Below are 19,536 nucleotides of genomic sequence, written 5' to 3' on the forward strand. Positions count from 1 at the left end.
TGTGTTCATCTTCAAAAAGAGGCATTAATAAAATGAGACTGTAATGAACATGCTAATTCTGATCACAGGGTAGTACACAATGGTAGAGAGAGTAGGCTGCCTTCTCTCTGAAAGATTATAAAAGTTGTGTGTCTGTTATTTTTTTTTAAACAACTGCTATAATGGCTTACTTTTTTTTTGAAACTGACATATTATGCAAACATTATTCTCCATTTCCCAATGAAATGCCTTCTCTGTCTCATACAACTGCTCCCTATGTGTTTTACTATCACAGTTACAGTCACCTTCAGGGAGAATATTTTTCCTATCTTGCAAAAACTGATTTTCTAAAATAGGCATGTCACTGAATCATAGAAAGCTGGATAGGTATTATCTGAGGGATCACTAATCCAATGCCTTCCATGTACATGTGAAGTGGGAAAAAAAAAAGACAGGCATTAAAAGTTAATGCATTTGCTCAACTTGTTACAGCACTTCTTGGTGACATAGACAGAGTTGAAAGCAAATAAAATGAGACCTATATTTACTTGGTACTTTGTTTATTTTCTTATTCTTGCTAGGATCATTTATAAAATAGGATGCATTTATGTATGGAGTAGTTATACATGCATAAGTACTATTTCAATGAAATTTATCTGCTAAACTAGGTAATGGAATTTTCTCATATATTCAGTGATTACTGAAGTTAATAATTGTACTTTAGATATTTTCTAAATCAGTTAGTTTCCCCTAAATAAAGAACACTGTTATTTATTTTACATTCTTTGGTACTAGTGTGTGTGATGCTTCCAATTTGGGGGAATTAGGAAATTTCTAAAAATAATACACTGAGTTTTTAAAACCTAGCATATTTCATGTTCTCTTGGGTAATAAGAATGTATATATCTATATCTATATACACTTATATCACCTATTATTTAAATCAAAATCTTGTAATTTGGTCGAACAACTTGAAGCAATATTCAGGAGTGCAATTCTTGACTATGCACTCACAATTTATTCCTGATGGAATTTGAAGGATCATATAGAATGTTGGGGATTAAACTGGGGTGGGTCAAATGCAAGGTCAGTGCCTTATCCACTGTACTAGTTCCCCTCCTCCCCTTTTATCTTAATTTTTTTTGCTTTTTTTTTTAAGCCATAACTTGTGACACTCAGGGGTTACTCCTGACTATGTGTTCAGAAATTGCTCCTGGCTGGGGGGGGTGGGGACCATATGGGACACCAGTGGATCAACCCACGATCCATCCTAGGCAAGCGAGGGCAAGACAGATGCCTTACTGCTTGTGCCAAAGCTCCGGCCCCTTATCTTAATTTCTTTTTTTTTTTTTTTTTTTTTTTTGGTTTTGGTTTTTGGGTCACACTCGGCGGTGCTCAGGGATTACTCCTGGCTGTCTGCTCAGAAATAGCTCCTGGCAGGCACGGGGGACCATATGGGACACCGGGATTCAAACTAACCACCTTTGGTCCTGGATCGGCTGCTTGCAAGGCAAACGCAGCTGTGCTATCTCTCCGGGCCCATCTTAATTTCTATAGCAAGTGTTCCTCCTGATATTGTTGGTCAATAAAAGAGAGTGGCCAGTGAACCACTTAGAAAGACTCAAGTCCATCTGGATGATACTCTTTCATCCTAAATCATATATAGTCTTAAGATTGCCTCTCATTAAAAGCAAATATCTTCTAAAGCCTAAAATCTAGCAGTATTGCATAATTAGGGACATTTTAGTACTTGGTAACTTAAGGTAAGATATGATACCTTTACTTTATGTTCTGCATAGACTGGGGAACATATATATAAATAATTGTTCTGCTCAGTGATCCAAAGACTTTTAGAACTAGGAAAACTAAGAGAATTTATAATCTAGGGGCTATAAGTAAATCCCTCTCTTCCAGAACTACCTTTCCAAAATCTACTGAGACTGACATATAAAAACTGTTGCCTAAACAGCTCATCCCCAGACAACCTCAGGTCTCAGTTACTCTTTCTAAAAGAGTTTATCAGTCCTAGGAAAATATGAAATAAACTATAGAGAGAAAGTCCTCTTTGAAACACTACTACACATAGGTGGACAGGACATTATTTCAATGTCTTCAGTATTAGCCACATAGGTCAGATGTTTTCATCTTTAATTAATTAGGTTTTCTAGTAGCCTGTGTGAAGAAAATTAGTGATCTCCATACAGCTCACTTAGAAAAAACCCATCATGATAGTTGACATATTTTTTGACATTGTCAGCAAAGCGGGGAAAAAGTAAATGACCCATGTGAACAAAATGAATGCCAGATGATGGCCACTGACTGAAGAGTGTAGAGTCATTTTCATCTACTACAGAGCAAAGCTTGAACATTTGCCAGCAGTACTTGGAGGAAAATGAATTTTAAATGGACACAAAGCTTATCAACTGTGATGGTGAATCTTATTCTTATAGTTAACTATCACAACAAATTTTGTGAATGTCAGTTTACCACAGTTACTTTAAAGACTATCATCCAGATAATTATGAGTCATTATTTTGGAACATTTAAATAAAGAGATATTTCTATAAAACAAAGAAAATTTGCAACTTCTTTTACTTCATTTTACATGAACAGATGAGAAAGATTCTATTTTAAGGCTGTGTTTAGACTACTTTTCCATTATCCAAAGTATCTTTAGATTTTTCTCATGAATGATTTCCAAAACTGCTAAACTTAGTCTTGAAAAATCAGGATTAATGAATTTAATAGTTGTAAGTTTTCATAAAGTGTATTTATATTTGACAGATATGAATGCAGAAAATAAAAATCACATAAATGTTTGAATGTGTGCATTTTATGCAGGGGTACTTGAATTTAAAAAGCATAGGAGCTGATGATGCCATATTTACGTGGGGAGCAAGTTATAAATTTCTGTGAAAATGTCTAAAGGAATATTTTTCTCCAAGTTCTGTTAGAAATCTTCAATTACATAGCTTCAGTAATCCAAGTGGCTATTTATTTTAGTTTTAAAAGTGTTGGTTCAAGGAACTTAGAAGTTAAAAAATGTTTCTAATACATTTTATGTTATTCTACTTTTTCAATATACTTTGTACATAATAGTATGATTTCTATACTGGTGAACAAATAAAACTTTAAGTTAATCAAGGTGTGCTTCAGATACCAACACTTAAAACATTAATTTATAAGTTTATTTTTTCATAGTTTATTTAAGTATATGCACATTAATGTTAATATATAATTATAATTATGTATATTGTACTTTTATCATCAGTTTCAGATTCCTCATAATTTTAAAAGCTGGCAAATATTTTTATCACTTTCTCTAAGTCTATTAGATTTGTTCTTCCTTGATCAAGAGTATTTAAAACTTACGTATTTTACAACCATTGATATAGGTAAATTATCTATAGTTCAGAATAGATAATCTAAGATTCCTGCTCTCAATTTACTGCTTTTCTTCTTTGGATTCCTTTGTTTATGAGGAAAACATCAATGTCATTGCAATGTCATTGCAAGCATCAATGTCAACTTTGATTAATTAGCAGAAAGTAGCTGCTGACCTACATATAAAAACCACACATAGGTACAGTTAAAATGCCAAAGAACAACATACACTGTTTCCTTTCTAAGTTCCCTACCCGAAATCAAAATGGCATCAAAATGGTATTTGAAATCAGCACTTACATGGGATTTTCGTTCTCCCTGATTATCTTTTCTTCAAGTTCCATAATGAAAAAAGGCATTCACGGAGTTTGACCCGTGAGCAAAATTTTATTTCAATTTAAACTTCATGTGAATGAGAGTCTTTTTAATGATGCTACAAAAGAACACCTGCGATTCAGAATGATGATAACAACACAAGCAACAAAGTTGGACTCGAACTTACCACGCAAAACTGTGAGTCTGGTAGATACACTTATTTCTCCCACGTTATTGGAGGCCACACATTCATAAATGGCCTCATCCCTTGGAGTCCGTAATGGCTGTATTCTGAGAACTGATCCAGATCCATCGTCAAACTCTATTACCTATTAGAGGAAACACTAGCTGTCACAGGTGTTGTTACAATTGCCTACCTGTCTGCCAAACCTCTTAAGGCAGTGGTGAGCCTGTCATTAAATTCTGATCAAACCTAGCAGCATTTTTAAGACTGATTTCAGATACAGCAGAGAAACAAACTATTTGGTATAATGTAATTAATCTACTGAGGAATGTGAAGACATAAATTGTATATGCAAAAATAGAGATTTCTAGCCTCCCCTGAAAATTATACAGAATTGACTTAAAAAATAATCTTAGTGTGTGTTTATCCAGGTCATTTTGACTCTATTAATTTTGCAATAGACTTGCTACAATGGTGGATAAATGTCTCGAATTATTCGGTCTGTGACATCATTCAAGCACATGTGGATCCATTTAATAATTGTAATTATAAAGTAAAATATTAATGCACGTCACCACAGTGGCTTTTCTGGCTTAAAGTGTCTCATCCTGAACTATATAGATGAACAAACCATGAAGAGAAACTGCATAAATCTCATACTTAGGCAGCCAACAAGACGACTTTCACAACCAAGAGCTCGATGGCGTGCATTAATTTTGTCATAAATCATTCCAGTGTTTGCTCTAGCTTTTTTTCTTCATTTTAGAGAACTTTTGCTGTAAAATGGAGGTTTGCTTCATCAGGCAGAAAATTAATGTCCTAAATTGTAAGCCTGAATTCACTATCATTATGAACTATTCTCTGAAACAGTCTAGCAACACTAGAAATCCTATAATTCAAGTACTAGCCTTCAGAATAATGATGATGAGAATGAGGAGGAAGAGAATATTGATAAACATGATAGCAAAACTGAAACCCTCTGTTTTCTTAGTACATTTTCTCAATGTTTACTCATATGCCAGGCTTCTTATGAGTGTTTACTACCCTGTAAAATGTCAAGATATGAGTAAGTTAAGAGTGTTTTATAAATACATTTACAAAGGCTAAGTTGCACATTTTGTATATTACATATATATGTCAGTGTATGGAAGAGACTAAATATTTTAAACATGCTCTTTTTAGATCTATTGTTCATCTCCTCCTATATTTAATTCTTCCATTTTTTGTTTGTTTTTTGGGGCCACACCTGGTGATGCTCAGGGGTTACTCCTGTCTATGTGCTAAGAATTCACTCCTGGTTTGGGGACCATACGGGATGCCAGGGGATCAAACCGTTCTCTGCTCTAGGCAAAGCCAGCAAGACAGACGCCTTACTGCTCTGCGCCACTGCTTCAGCCCTTGTTCCATGTTTTTGTTTATATTTAGAACCATACCCAGTAGTGCTCAGAGTATAATCTTTGGCCTGCTCTCAAAGATACTCATGGCAGGGCTCAGGAGATCAAGGTAATGGGGATCAAACCTAGTTCTTTTGTACAATCACCCTACCTCTTCACTATCTTCCTGAATCTTCATTAATGTTTTAAAGTCATGCACTTTATCAATATGCCTCATTTCTCAATATACCACAGTTTGATTTCATTCTACTAAGCAGACCTCCTAAATAAATATACAAGTATTTGGGTAGAGAAAAAATTCATGTTTACTGATGTCAAAGGAGTAATAATTAAAATATGTATTCAAGAATAATCAGACTTTATATAGGCAGATATTTAAACATTTTACTGCTATTTAAAATTTCATTAATTGTTAGAAGACACTACATTTATGCATAAAATGATTTCTTAAAATCGAACCTATCGATTAAAATAAGTCATGTCACATATTAAAAATTTGAGTTGTAACTTAACAATTCAAAAAGCCTGTTTACTACTTTTTATTTGATGTTAGCTGATTCTGGGCTTAGCACTCTATTTGTCATTATACACATATATACAGAAGAGGTAATGAAATCAATGTCTGCAAATGAAATCACTGTCTCTAAATAAGTTAAATTTAAGGTTAATATAACTAGTGAAACCTAACATTATACATATAGTGGTTATCTATTAAATATCTTGATCCCAAGAGCTGATATAATTGATGTACGTAAAATCAATGTTCCATATAAAAATAATTAGTTTTCTCTAGGTATGTCTCTATAATTTTCATTAGGAATACTAAATATAGCAAATGCTTTGAAATACTATTATAATTTATTATTTTTGTATTATTATTGAGTAATTTATCATACTGTTAATGATGGTTTGCATTACGATTTAATTTTTGATATTAGATTGGTCTAGAAAAAATAGTAAGCATAATGCCAAATTTATTCACATTAATGTAAAATATAGTGTATCAATATGTACACAAAATAATTTTCTTAATTATGTAGGAAATATTTCATTGGTATTTGTTTATTTTTCTTTTTTCTTTTCTTTTATTTTTCCTTTGGTCTTTGGGTCACACCCGGCAGTGCTCAGGGGTTACTCTTGACTTTACACTAGAAATCACTCCTGGCAGGCTCCGGGAACCATATGGGATGCTGGGACTCAAACCACCATCTTTCTGCATGCAAGGCAAATGCACTACCTTCATTCTATCTCTCCAGTCCCATATTTGTTTATTTTTCATTAAATTCATAGTAGCAATTGCTTTTAAAGAGAAAAGAAGAAACACCATATTTAGTTTGTTTCATTTTAAGCTATGTTCCAGTTTTAAAATTTTAGCAGTATATACAATTACTAAAGTGGCATAATAATTACTATATACTAAGTTTATTTATATACAATTAGGAGCCATGCTTGACAAATTTGGATTACTTATCACTGAGAACTAAATAAAAATAATCAAAAGCAAACCTTTCTGAATAGTGTAGTTTCTAAGTCATTTAAATTAGAAATTGTATTTAATTTGTCAAATTGTGAATTAGCTGGTGGATTACATTAAGGAATAGAACTGTATAATACAGGGTAGTCTGAAAGTCTTCCTTTTCTCTAAACAGTCTGGCAATACACTCTTTATGTCTTACATGATAGTGTGACACTCTATACTTCTCATCTGTGGCCATGTAATTTTACTCTAGAATGAGTAAATCCTAAACCATAAAGTTCATAAAAATCCCCAAAGACTATGTGTTTTGATTAGGTTTCATCTTGTTCAGTGTGATGGCAATTGTATTTCCAACTTGGCACTAGCTTTTATGAATAAAGAGACTTTATTTTTCTAATAGGATTAACTGTAATATTAACCTAATTTAGGTTACATTTCTCATTCTAGTTCCTGTTCCATATAAACAACAGGTGTGAGGTATAGAAGACAACGTTTGCTACTGCTGAACAGAATCTATTCCACTTCTTCAGGTAATAAGAACTTAAATTCTGTTTGGTAAACATTTCCCTCAATCCCAACCATAGAACTTATTTAATACCCGCCCAAAAGGTAGACTCTGATTACTTTAAATTATTTAGGTGATAACATACACAATAGATTGGTTAAGGGAGGAGTATGTAACTTAATAATGCCATTACCATGAGAAGTACACACATATTATCTAGAAATAATTATATTTATATGTAAGGCTCCATTTCACACTACAAAGGCAGTCTGAAAATGAGAACGGAAAGATGCTTAAAATTCTGCTTTAAAACTGGTATGGATAGAAGCAAGTCAACCATCAGAATCTCAAACTATCATAACAATATGAATGAATGAGGGAAGTGGAAAGCCTGTCTAGAGAACAGCCAGGGATAGGGTGGGTAGGAGGGAGATTTGGGACATTGGTGATGGGAATGCTGCACTGGTGATGGGGCGTGTTCTTTACATGACTGAAACCCAACCACAATCATGTTTGTAATCAAGGTGTTTAAATAAAATATTATTTAAAAAATAGCACCCCCAAAAAGCCATTTTAATTAAGTACTTCTTAACATAAAAATTATAAATATTTAGTAGCTTAATATACATATAATCAAATCATAGGGAATAGTGAGGAAGTAACAGATAAACCAAAGCTACAATGCATATACTCGGCCCCAAAAGAAATAGAACAATACCTCAAATCTCTGATTGCTGACTTTCTTTCCTTTTTTATTCCAGACAATTTTTGGTCTTGGGTCTCCTGTAGCTTGGCAAATGAATGAGGCAACTCCACCAGAGACCCCAGTCTGGTCAACAGGAGTTCGTGTAAACCTAGGAGGTGCTGAAACAAAAAGAGACAGCTATTAGATAAAACAAACAAACAAAAAATAAAAAAAAGCATAACAAAAAGTGCAGCCTCATCAAATGCCACTGATGTTCCCAATTCTGTTTCATGCTTCAAGTCCATATCTCCCCAATACACACATATTAATATAAATAAATGAGGAATACAAAATAAAGTGTCTCTTACTATTGAAGGTATTTTAAAAAAAGGCAGGTAACTTTGAGTCATTTTATCTAAATGTGTTTTTATTGGCAAAACCTGTATCAAGGCAGAGCTCCAATAACATACATAAAGCAACATCACACATTAATTTTTATTACTGGTATTAAAAAATCCAATTTGTTCTCTGTAACAAAACGAGCTCATCAATCAAAGTAAGTAAAACTTGAGCCCTTTGCTTCCATACCACTATCAGGCACTGCCAGGAAGTAACATTGCCATCACTAAACTATTCAAATTAGTGACATTTAAGAGAAATTCTACAAAATTGTAAAGAGACAAGAAATATACTCCAATTAAAAGGTTTGGCAAGAAGCAGGTGACTAGTGAGGTGACTCTCAAATGCAGATATTATGCCTCGCCTTCTTAGCAATTTAGCTCCACATTTTGAGGACAAAAGAAGATGAATTAAAATGAAAATTTGCTTATTTAAATAAATAAGCAAACATAAAGATTCTTAGAATGAGCAGTGGACTTCCCAGGAATTTTCATGTCCATCAAATTTTTTTCTTATTTCTTTTTATTTTAAGATACAAAAAATATCATAATGCTAGTATTTATATATATGCACATGAATGTGATTTAAAAATCATGTCTTAAATATTAAATATGGAATAGAAAATAATAAAAGTGAAAGTATAATATAAATTGGAATATCAGATATAGCTTGTTATATATATTTAACAGTATGACATTAGATATATTATCAATAATAAGCCACAAAAACATATTGTAAAGCAAAGCTATACATAAAGAGTATCAGCAAACAAACAAACAAAAAAAAGGAATCAATAGAAAGATGTGAAACAAAAGATGTTAAGGGGCCGGAGCAATAGCACAGCTATAGGGCTTTTGACCTGAACACAGTTGACCCAGGATGGACCTAGATTCAATCCCTGGCATTCCATTTGGTCCCCCAATCCAGGAGCGATTTTGAGCACAGAGCCAGTAGTAACTCCTGAGCATCACCGGGTGTGGCCCAATAAACAAACAGATAAACAAAATCCATGGCAGTTGCTATGGAGGCAGTATTTTGTTTTTCTCACTACTTCATGTTTTCGTTATTTCTTGAGGTCTTTATTTTGGAGGGGCAGAACTTTATTAACGTGTACTTTATTAGTAGTGTAATAGCTAAATCCAAACTTCAACATATGGGGCTGGAGCGGTGGTGCAATCAGTAGGGCATTTGCCTTGCAGGCGCTAACAGTACAACCCGCAGTTCGATCCTCCAGAGTCCCATATGCTGCCCCAAGCCATGACCAATTTCTGAGTGCATAGCCAGGAATAACCCCTGAACGTCCCCGGGTGTGGCCCAAGAAACAAAAAACAAAAAACAAAAACAAAAAACTTCAACATATACTATAGCACAGGAATAAAAATAGTGCTTAAAACTTAATTTTGCAATGAGAAGTAAATGAGTTATATATGAAGAATTCTGAGTATCAACATATAACTGCCATGTGTAAGTACTATTACTCTAATATTCTAATATTGTGGGTTTTTTATTTTTTATTGAGACCACTATAAATTACAAGTCCTTCTTAGGTGTATTTCCATCATATAGTAACAGTGAATTAGGGCCATTCCCACCATCAATGTTGACCTTCCTCTATCAGAATTTCCAGTAAGTATCCTATATCTACCACCCTGGACTACTAGTGTAACAGGTTCATTTTATGTTTAGTTTTATAGTTTGGGTATTTTTATTCTATTGTCATTGACTCTGGCATGGGTATTTAGTTCTGACCATTTTTTTTTCCACCAAATGCACTTGAGACCACTTGGTCCCTGGGCCCAATCCACTTTATTTTCTTTACTCAATTTGTAGAAAGATGTTTTTCTTGAGTTTTTACAAGAAATTAGAGTTGACAGTCTTTGAAATTCAAAAAGTTAATTTTAGCAGCCCTGTTAAAATATTCTTCATTCCTTCTTTTTAGTTTTACAGAGATGAGAGGAAGGTATGGTGTGGACAGTCAGGTCTTTTCACCTCATGCTATGGTGCTCAGGATTTATTCCTATTTCTATATTCTGAATCACTACTGGCCATGCTAGGAGGATCAGACGTGACAATGGAGTTAGCCATGTATAAGGCAAATGCCATGCCTACTGTATTATCTCTCCAACCCTCTCCTCTCTTATTAACTTTCATTGAAAAAATATTTTAAAGTAATTATAGAAAATATTTCTTTTTAATCCTACAAATTACCACTGTAGTTTCTTAGTATTCTTCAAAAAATAGCTCCAAAATGGTCCTTAAATTAATTTTTTTGGTAAAAATATAAAAAAATAATATATCAGGGATCAGATTGATGGTGCAGTGGTTGAGCATTTTCCTTCACAAGGTTGACCTAGGATGAAAAGGATCAGTCCCCCAGCATCCCAAATGGTCCACCAAGCCAGGAGCGATTTCTGAGTGCATAGCCAGAGTAATCCCTGAGTGTCAACAGTTGTAGTCCAAAAAGCAATATATACAAAACTAAAATATGATGTCCTTGTATAGATTTTCTTTTCTCTAAATATGAAAAAGATTTATTGATACATCATTTAAAGTTATGATTTTTTAATTTTTCCACAAAATCCAAACCCCAAAAAGGTTAAAAGTCATCATTCTATGATAAAGAGTTAATATTCTAGATAACATCGTAAACTCTTTCCAATGATCTTATTTGTTTGCTAAATAATCTTTGGACACACTTTAAAAATGACACTGTTAGGCCAGTTAAAGTAAAGAAGAGGAATAAATAACACCAACAAATAAATTGGGTAAATAAAATACTGATTTGTGGAGTGATGTAAACATATCATCCCTTCTCTACATCTTCGTTTAAAAAAAATTCTAATTTCTTTTATTATGGATACAGCCCCAAATAGTCATTCTTTGAATAGGGAAGAAATAAGGAATTGAAAGGATGCCACATACTGATTCACAAAAATCACAATTCTCAAATTTAAATTACATCAATTACAACCATCACTACTGTTACTTAGTCTAATGAAGTAAATATCAAGAATGTAAAGATCATGGCTCAAGGATCTAGAACAAGGTAAGGAATTTGCCTTGCATGTTGCCAGCCCAGGTTTTATCCTTGTCACCAAAAGTGTACCAGTAGGAGTAATTTCTGAGTACAGAGACAGGAAAAACTTGAGCATTGCTGGATGTGGCCCCAAAATAAAAACATCAAAAGGAAAAAGAAAATTAAAAACTGTAAAGATACAATAAAAATAAAAATTCATAAGCACTTGAATTTAAATAGGCATTCTTCCTTTATTACAACTGACAGTGTTACCCATCTCAAGATACTGTGCTATGTAACCTATATTTCTGCTTAGGCTAGTTTTGAAGAATGAGGACTATGACAAGCCAGGCATTTCAGAATTCAGATGGCCTTTAGGCCCAGAAAGTGAACATTCTACATGGAAAATAGAAGCTAAATCTGCTTTTGAGTCAACAGTGAGACATGGTTGATAGTCTAGAATGTGTCTGTTTTCTAAGACTACATTCTCAGGATGCATTCAGAGCAGAGGAGCAAGAGTAGCTCCAGGAATCCCTTAGGTTATTTCCCACACAGCTCAAGATAGTTGCATGCTACTGATTTTACTTCCAAAAAAAAAAAAAGATGTGGACATTGCTTTAAGTATAACCAGCATACATTAACTTTGCCTGTAATGATTACCATATAAGTGATTCCATATAAGATATCACTAAAAACAAGATGATATGCCTAGTGAGTACTTTTATGTATCATATTTAGGGAAGAGCAATAAACAACACTGGGAATCTTCCTTTTATCATCCTTAGCAAACTGCTCCATTGAGGGAAAAATCAGCCCTGAAGTGCAGTAGAGTTAGACATTCTCAGGCAAGAACCACTGAAACCTACTGGTAATATCCACGAAAGAAAGGAATTTTTAAGGAATTCTTAAGGTTAAGAAGTCAACTCAGGGTGTCTCGCTGGGGCTGTGAGTTTTCTGTTGGAGTTGTGGATTGTGCTGGTTTCTTTGCTTGGCAGACACTTGGGGGCCTCCCCAGGCATCCCCTGACGGCTTGCCTCGGCTGAGGTGAGTGTTTGGGGGCCGGAGTTGCAGATCAGGCTGACTGCTGGACCCCTAGGCCCGGCAGACATTTTGGGACCTCCCCCAGCCTGCATCAACCTGGGAACTTTGACCTGATTCAGCATTAATCTCTTCAAGGCGTGTCTCGCTGGGGCTGTGAGTTTTCTGTTGGAGTTGTGGATTGTGCTGGTTTCTTTGCTTGGCAGACACTTGGGGGCCTCCCCAGGCATCCCCTGACGGCTTGCCTCGGCTGAGGTGAGTGTTTGGGGGCCGGAGTTGCAGATCAGGCTGACTGCTGGACCCCTAGGCCCGGCAGACATTTTGGGACCTCCCCCAGCCTGCATCAACCTGGGAACTTTGACCTGATTCAGCATTAATCTCTTCAAGGCGTGTCTCGCTGGGGCTGTGAGTTTTCTGTTGGAGTTGTGGATTGTGCTGGTTTCTTTGCTTGGCAGACACTTGGGGGCCTCCCCAGGCATCCCCTGACGGCTTGCCTCGGCTGAGGTGAGTGTTTGGGGGCCGGAGTTGCAGATCAGGCTGACTGCTGGACCCCTAGGCCCGGCAGACATTTTGGGACCTCCCCCAGCCTGCATCAACCTGGGAACTTTGACCTGATTCAGCATTAATCTCTTCAAGGCGTGTCTCGCTGGGGCTGTGAGTTTTCTGTTGGAGTTGTGGATTGTGCTGGTTTCTTTGCTTGGCAGACACTTGGGGGCCTCCCCAGGCATCCCCTGACGGCTTGCCTCGGCTGAGGTGAGTGTTTGGGGGCCGGAGTTGCAGATCAGGCTGACTGCTGGACCCCTAGGCCCGGCAGACATTTTGGGACCTCCCCCAGCCTGCATCAACCTGGGAACTTTGACCTGATTCAGCATTAATCTCTTCAAGGCGTGTCTCGCTGGGGCTGTGAGTTTTCTGTTGGAGTTGTGGATTGTGCTGGTTTCTTTGCTTGGCAGACACTTGGGGGCCTCCCCAGGCATCCCCTGACGGCTTGCCTCGGCTGAGGTGAGTGTTTGGGGGCCGGAGTTGCAGATCAGGCTGACTGCTGGACCCCTAGGCCCGGCAGACATTTTGGGACCTCCCCCAGCCTGCATCAACCTGGGAACTTTGACCTGATTCAGCATTAATCTCTTCAAGGCGTGTCTCGCTGGGGCTGTGAGTTTTCTGTTGGAGTTGTGGATTGTGCTGGTTTCTTTGCTTGGCAGACACTTGGGGGCCTCCCCAGGCATCCCCTGACGGCTTGCCTCGGCTGAGGTGAGTGTTTGGGGGCCGGAGTTGCAGATCAGGCTGACTGCTGGACCCCTAGGCCCGGCAGACATTTTGGGACCTCCCCCAGCCTGCATCAACCTGGGAACTTTGACCTGATTCAGCATTAATCTCTTCAAGGCGTGTCTCGCTGGGGCTGTGAGTTTTCTGTTGGAGTTGTGGATTGTGCTGGTTTCTTTGCTTGGCAGACACTTGGGGGCCTCCCCAGGCATCCCCTGACGGCTTGCCTCGGCTGAGGTGAGTGTTTGGGGGCCGGAGTTGCAGATCAGGCTGACTGCTGGACCCCTAGGCCCGGCAGACATTTTGGGACCTCCCCCAGCCTGCATCAACCTGGGAACTTTGACCTGATTCAGCATTAATCTCTTCAAGGCGTGTCTCGCTGGGGCTGTGAGTTTTCTGTTGGAGTTGTGGATTGTGCTGGTTTCTTTGCTTGGCAGACACTTGGGGGCCTCCCCAGGCATCCCCTGACGGCTTGCCTCGGCTGAGGTGAGTGTTTGGGGGCCGGAGTTGCAGATCAGGCTGACTGCTGGACCCCTAGGCCCGGCAGACATTTTGGGACCTCCCCCAGCCTGCATCAACCTGGGAACTTTGACCTGATTCAGCATTAATCTCTTCAAGGCGTGTCTCGCTGGGGCTGTGAGTTTTCTGTTGGAGTTGTGGATTGTGCTGGTTTCTTTGCTTGGCAGACACTTGGGGGCCTCCCCAGGCATCCCCTGACGGCTTGCCTCGGCTGAGGTGAGTGTTTGGGGGCCGGAGTTGCAGATCAGGCTGACTGCTGGACCCCTAGGCCCGGCAGACATTTTGGGACCTCCCCCAGCCTGCATCAACCTGGGAACTTTGACCTGATTCAGCATTAATCTCTTCAAGGCGTGTCTCGCTGGGGCTGTGAGTTTTCTGTTGGAGTTGTGGATTGTGCTGGTTTCTTTGCTTGGCAGACACTTGGGGGCCTCCCCAGGCATCCCCTGACGGCTTGCCTCGGCTGAGGTGAGTGTTTGGGGGCCGGAGCGCGGCCGCTCCGCTGCGCTTCGCGGCCGCGCACTCCACCTCGCCAATGAGTACCACCACAACACGTAGAAAAACCCACAGCGTAAGCGAGACAATGGGGAGACTACGCAGACCAACTTCAACCATAGAGAATGAAGATGGAAACTCTGATGACCCAACAACGACCAACTACCTAAGCAGTCTTTCAGAAATGGAGTTTAGAGACGAAATATGGAGGTTGCTATCAGATATCAAAGAAAGTATAAATCAGAGCACTAATAAAAATCAAGAGAATATGAAGACAGAAATCAGAAAACTCCAAACTGAAATATCAGATCAGATAACAGGTCTGAAAAACTCAATAGACGAATTGAAGAACATAATGGATGAGTTTTCCAACAGGTTAACAGCAGCTGAGGATAGAATTAGTGCTTTAGAAGATGAGATGCATAACAACTTTACACAGCAGAAGAGATTAGAAAAAAACCTCAAATCAAATGATCAGACAATGGAAAATTTACTCAAAGAATATGAGAAGATGAAAATAGAAGTCTTTGATAAGCTCAACAGAAACAACTTCAGAATCATTGGAGTTCCAGAGACCCAAGAAGAAAATCTTCAGGAAGAATCAATGGTTAAGAACATCATCACAGAGAAACTACCAGAGCTAAAGAAAACATGTGACCAAATCCTGCATGCCCGAAGAGTACCAGCTAAAAAAGACCCCAGTAGAAACACCCCAAGACACATCCTAGTCACCATGATGAAACCCACCGATAGAGATAGAATACTGCAAGCAGCAAGATCGAAAAGGGAAATTACATTCCACGGAGCATCCTTGAAATTTACAGCAGACCTGTCACCAGAAACACTCAAGGCCAGAAGGCAGTGGTGGGACGTAGTGGCAAAACTCAATGAAATAAATGCTTCGCCAAGAATATTGCACCCAGCAAAACTAAGTTTCAGGTTTGACGGATGTATACACGGCTTCACAGATAAACAACAGCTCAAAATCTTTGCAGACTCAAAACCAGCCTTAAAAGAAAAACTGAAAGATCTACTCTAAAAACAAGACAGAACAAAAAACACACCAAACTTCTACACAAAGATGGCAATAAATCCCATGACAATTATTTCTCTCAATGTCAATGGACTAAATGCACCAGTTAAGAGGCACAGAGTGGCGAAATGGATCAAAAAACTGAAGCCAACCTTCTGCTGTCTACAAGAAACACACCTGAATAGTCAGAATAAACATAGACTCAAAATCAAAGGCTGGAGGAAAATCATTCAAGCAAACAACACCCTTAAAAAAGCGGGGGTGGCCATACTAATATCAGATGACACAAACTTTATACTCAGAAAAATTGTAAGGGACAAAGATGGATATTATGTACTAATCAAGGGATTTGTACAGCAAGAAGAAATCACTCTCCTAAACATATACGCACCGAATGAGGGTCCAGCAAAGTATTTAATACAATTGTTGACAAATCTGAAGAAGGATATCAATAATAACACAATAATTGTGGGAGACCTCAACACAGGCTTGTCAACACTTGATAGGTCAACCAAATGGAAACCCAACAAAAATATACTAGACCTGCAAAAAGAAATGGATGAAAGAGGCCTAGTAGATATATATAGGGCACTCTATCCTCAGAAACCTGGATACACATTCTTTTCCAATGTACATGGATCATTCTCCAGGATAGATCATGTGCTGGCACATAAAACATACCTCCATAAAATAAAAAAGATAGACATTTTGCAGGCTGCCTTTGCTGACCACAAGGCTCTGAAGTTAGATGTGAACTGCAAAGGGACACAGAAGAAAAAATTTAACACCTGGAAGTTAAACAGCCTCATACTCAATAACCAGTGGGTCCGAGATGAAATCAAGGAGGAAATCAAAAGGTTCCTGGAAACAAATGACAATAAAGACACAAACTATCAGAACTTATGGGACACAGCAAAAGCAGTACTGAGAGGAAAATTTATAGCTTTGCAAGCACACATCAGGAAGGAAGAAGGAGCTTACCTGAGTAGCTTAATGACACAGCTAATAGAACTAGAAAGTGCTCAACAAAAGGACCCAAAAATAGGGAGACAGAAGGAAATAACAAAGCTGAGAGCAGAAATCAACGAAGTGGAAACCCAAAAAACAATCCGAAAGATCAACGAAAGCAGAAGTTGGTTCTTTGAAAAAATAAACAAGATTGATAGACCATTGGCAAAACTCACAAAGCAAAAGAAAGAGAGAAACTTGATAACGCGTATTAGAAATGAGAAGGGGGAGATCACTACAGATACTGCAGAGATTCAAAGGGTATTCAGAGAATACTTTGAGAAACTCTATGCCACTAAATATGAGAACCTGGAAGAAATGGATAAATTTCTGAACTCATATAACCTTCCACGGTTGAATAAAGAAGAGGTAGCATATCTAAACACCCCCATCACTATTGAGGAAATTAAAACTGTAATCAAAAATTTACCCAAAAACAAAAGCCCAGGCCCTGATGGATTCACGAATGAATTCTTTCAAACCTTTCAAGAGGAACTACTACCAATTCTGGCCAGGCTCTTTTATGAAATCGAAAAAACAGGAATACTTCCAAATAGCTTTTATGAAGCCAACATCACCTTAATACCAAAACCTGATAGAGATGCTGCCAAAAAAGAAAATTACAGACCAATATCCCTGATGAACACAGATGCAAAGATCCTCAACAAAATCCTGGCGAACAGGATCCAGTGCCTCATCAAGAAGATCATTCACTTTGATCAAGTAGGTTTCATCCCAGGAATGCAAGGATGGTTTAACATCCGTAAATCTATTAATATAATACACAACATAAACAACAACAAAAATAAAAATCACATGGTCATATCAATAGATGCAGAAAAAGCATTTGATAAGGTTCAACACCCATTCTTGATTAAAACTCTCAGCAAGATAGGAATAAAAGGAACCTTTCTCAATATAGTCAAAGCCATCTACCAGAAGCCAGTGGCAAATATTATCCTCAATGGAGAAAAACTAAAATCCTTTCCTCTAAATTCTGGTACAAGACAAGGCTGTCCTCTCTCACCACTCCTATTCAACATAGCACTGGAAGTACTTGCTATAGCGATTAGGCAAGAAAAAGATATCAAGGGAATTCAGATAGGAAAGGAAGAAGTCAAGCTCTCACTGTTTGCAGATGACATGATACTCTACTTAGAAAACCCTAAAGACTCTACCAAAAAGCTTCTAGAAATAATAGATTTGTATAGCAAAGTGGCAGGATACAAAATTAACACACAAAAATCAATGGCCTTTTTATACACGAATAATGATAGGGAAGAAATGGACATTAAGAGAACAATCCCATTCACATTAGTTCCACACAAACTCAAATATCTTGGAGTCAACCTGACTAAAGATGTGAAGGATCTATACAAAGAAAACTACAAAACACTGCTCCAAGAAATAAGAGAGGACACGCGGAAATGGAAACACATACCATGCTCATGGATTGGCAGGATCAACATCATTAAAATGGCAATACTTCCAAAAGCATTGTACAGATTTAACGCGATTCCTCTAAAGATACCCATGACATTTTTCAAAGAAGTGGATCAAATACTTCTGAAATTCATCTGGAACAACAAACAACCTCGAATAGCTAAAGCACTCCTTGGGAAAAGGAATATGGGAGGCATTACTTTCCCCAATTTTAAGTTGTATTACAAAGCAACAGTTATAAAAACAGCATGGTATTGGAATAAAAACAGACCCTCAGATCAGTGGAATAGGCTTGAGTACTCAGAGAAGGTTCCTCAGACATATAACCACCTTGTTTTTGATAAAGGAGCAAAAAATCCTAAATGGAGCAGGGAAAGCCTATTCAACAAGTGGTGTTGGCACAACTGGTTAACCACTTGCAAAAAAGCGAACTCAGACCCCCAGCTAACACCATATACAAAGGTAAAATCCAAATGGATTAAAGACCTTGATATCAGAACTGAAACTATAAGGTATATAGAACAACATGTAGGTGAAACACTCCAGGACATTGAGACTAAAGGCATCTTTAAGGAGGAGACAGCACTTTCCAAGCAAGTGGAAGCAGAGATAAACAGATGGGACTATATTAAGCTGAAAAGCTTCTGCATCTCAAAGGAAATAGCGCCCAGAATACAAAGGCCACCCACTGAGTGGGAGAAATTATTCACCCAATACACATCAGATAAAGGGCTAATATCCAAAATTTACAAGGTACTGACAGAACTATACAAGAAAAAAACAACTAACCCCATCAAAAAATGGGGAGAAGAAATGAACAGACACTTTGAAAAAGAAGAAAGGCAAATGGCCAAAAGGCACATGAAAAGATGTTCAACATCACTAATCGTCAGGGAGATGCAAATCAAAACTACTATGAGGTACCACCTCACGCCACTGAGATTGGCACACATCACAAGAAAGGAAAACAAGCAGTGCTGGCGGGGATGTGGAGAGAAAGGAACTCTTTTTCACTGCTGGTGGGAATGCCGTCTAGTACAACCTTTATGGAAAGCGATATGGAGATTCCTTCACAAACTGGAAATTGAGCTTCCATACGATCCAGCTATACCACTCCTAGGAATATACCCAAGAAACACAAAAATACAATACAAAAAACCCTTCCTTACTCCTATATTCATTGCAGCGCTATTTACAATAGCCAGACTCTGGAAACAACCAAGATGCCCTTCAACAGATGAGTGGCTGAAGAAACTGTGGTACATATACACAATGGAATACTATGCAGCCATCAGGAGAGATGAAGTCATGAAATTTTCCAATACATGGATGTACATGGAATCTATTATGCTGAGTGAAGTAAGTCAGAGGGAGAGAGAAAGACGCAGAATGGTTTCACTCA

At 37.8% G+C, this 19,536-nt stretch overlaps 1 protein-coding gene across 3 annotated transcripts in view; it reads right to left on the reverse strand.

Moving 5' to 3' along the window:
* Positions 1-19,536, reverse strand: part of PTPRD (protein tyrosine phosphatase receptor type D) — a 1,813,832-nt gene that overhangs the window by 343,193 nt on the left and 1,451,103 nt on the right. For all 3 annotated transcript variants that reach the window (XM_049770278.1, XM_049770286.1, XM_049770270.1), the window contains exons 9-10: positions 7,957-8,102; positions 3,866-4,007 (exon numbers count right to left, since the gene is read on the reverse strand). In XM_049770278.1, coding sequence (XP_049626235.1) covers positions 3,866-4,007; positions 7,957-8,102 — 288 coding nt within the window. The remainder of the gene's footprint in view (positions 1-3,865; positions 4,008-7,956; positions 8,103-19,536) is intronic.

This window comes from Suncus etruscus, chromosome 1 (genome assembly GCF_024139225.1).
Source record: "Suncus etruscus isolate mSunEtr1 chromosome 1, mSunEtr1.pri.cur, whole genome shotgun sequence".
Taxonomy (NCBI): Eukaryota; Metazoa; Chordata; class Mammalia; order Eulipotyphla; family Soricidae; genus Suncus; species Suncus etruscus.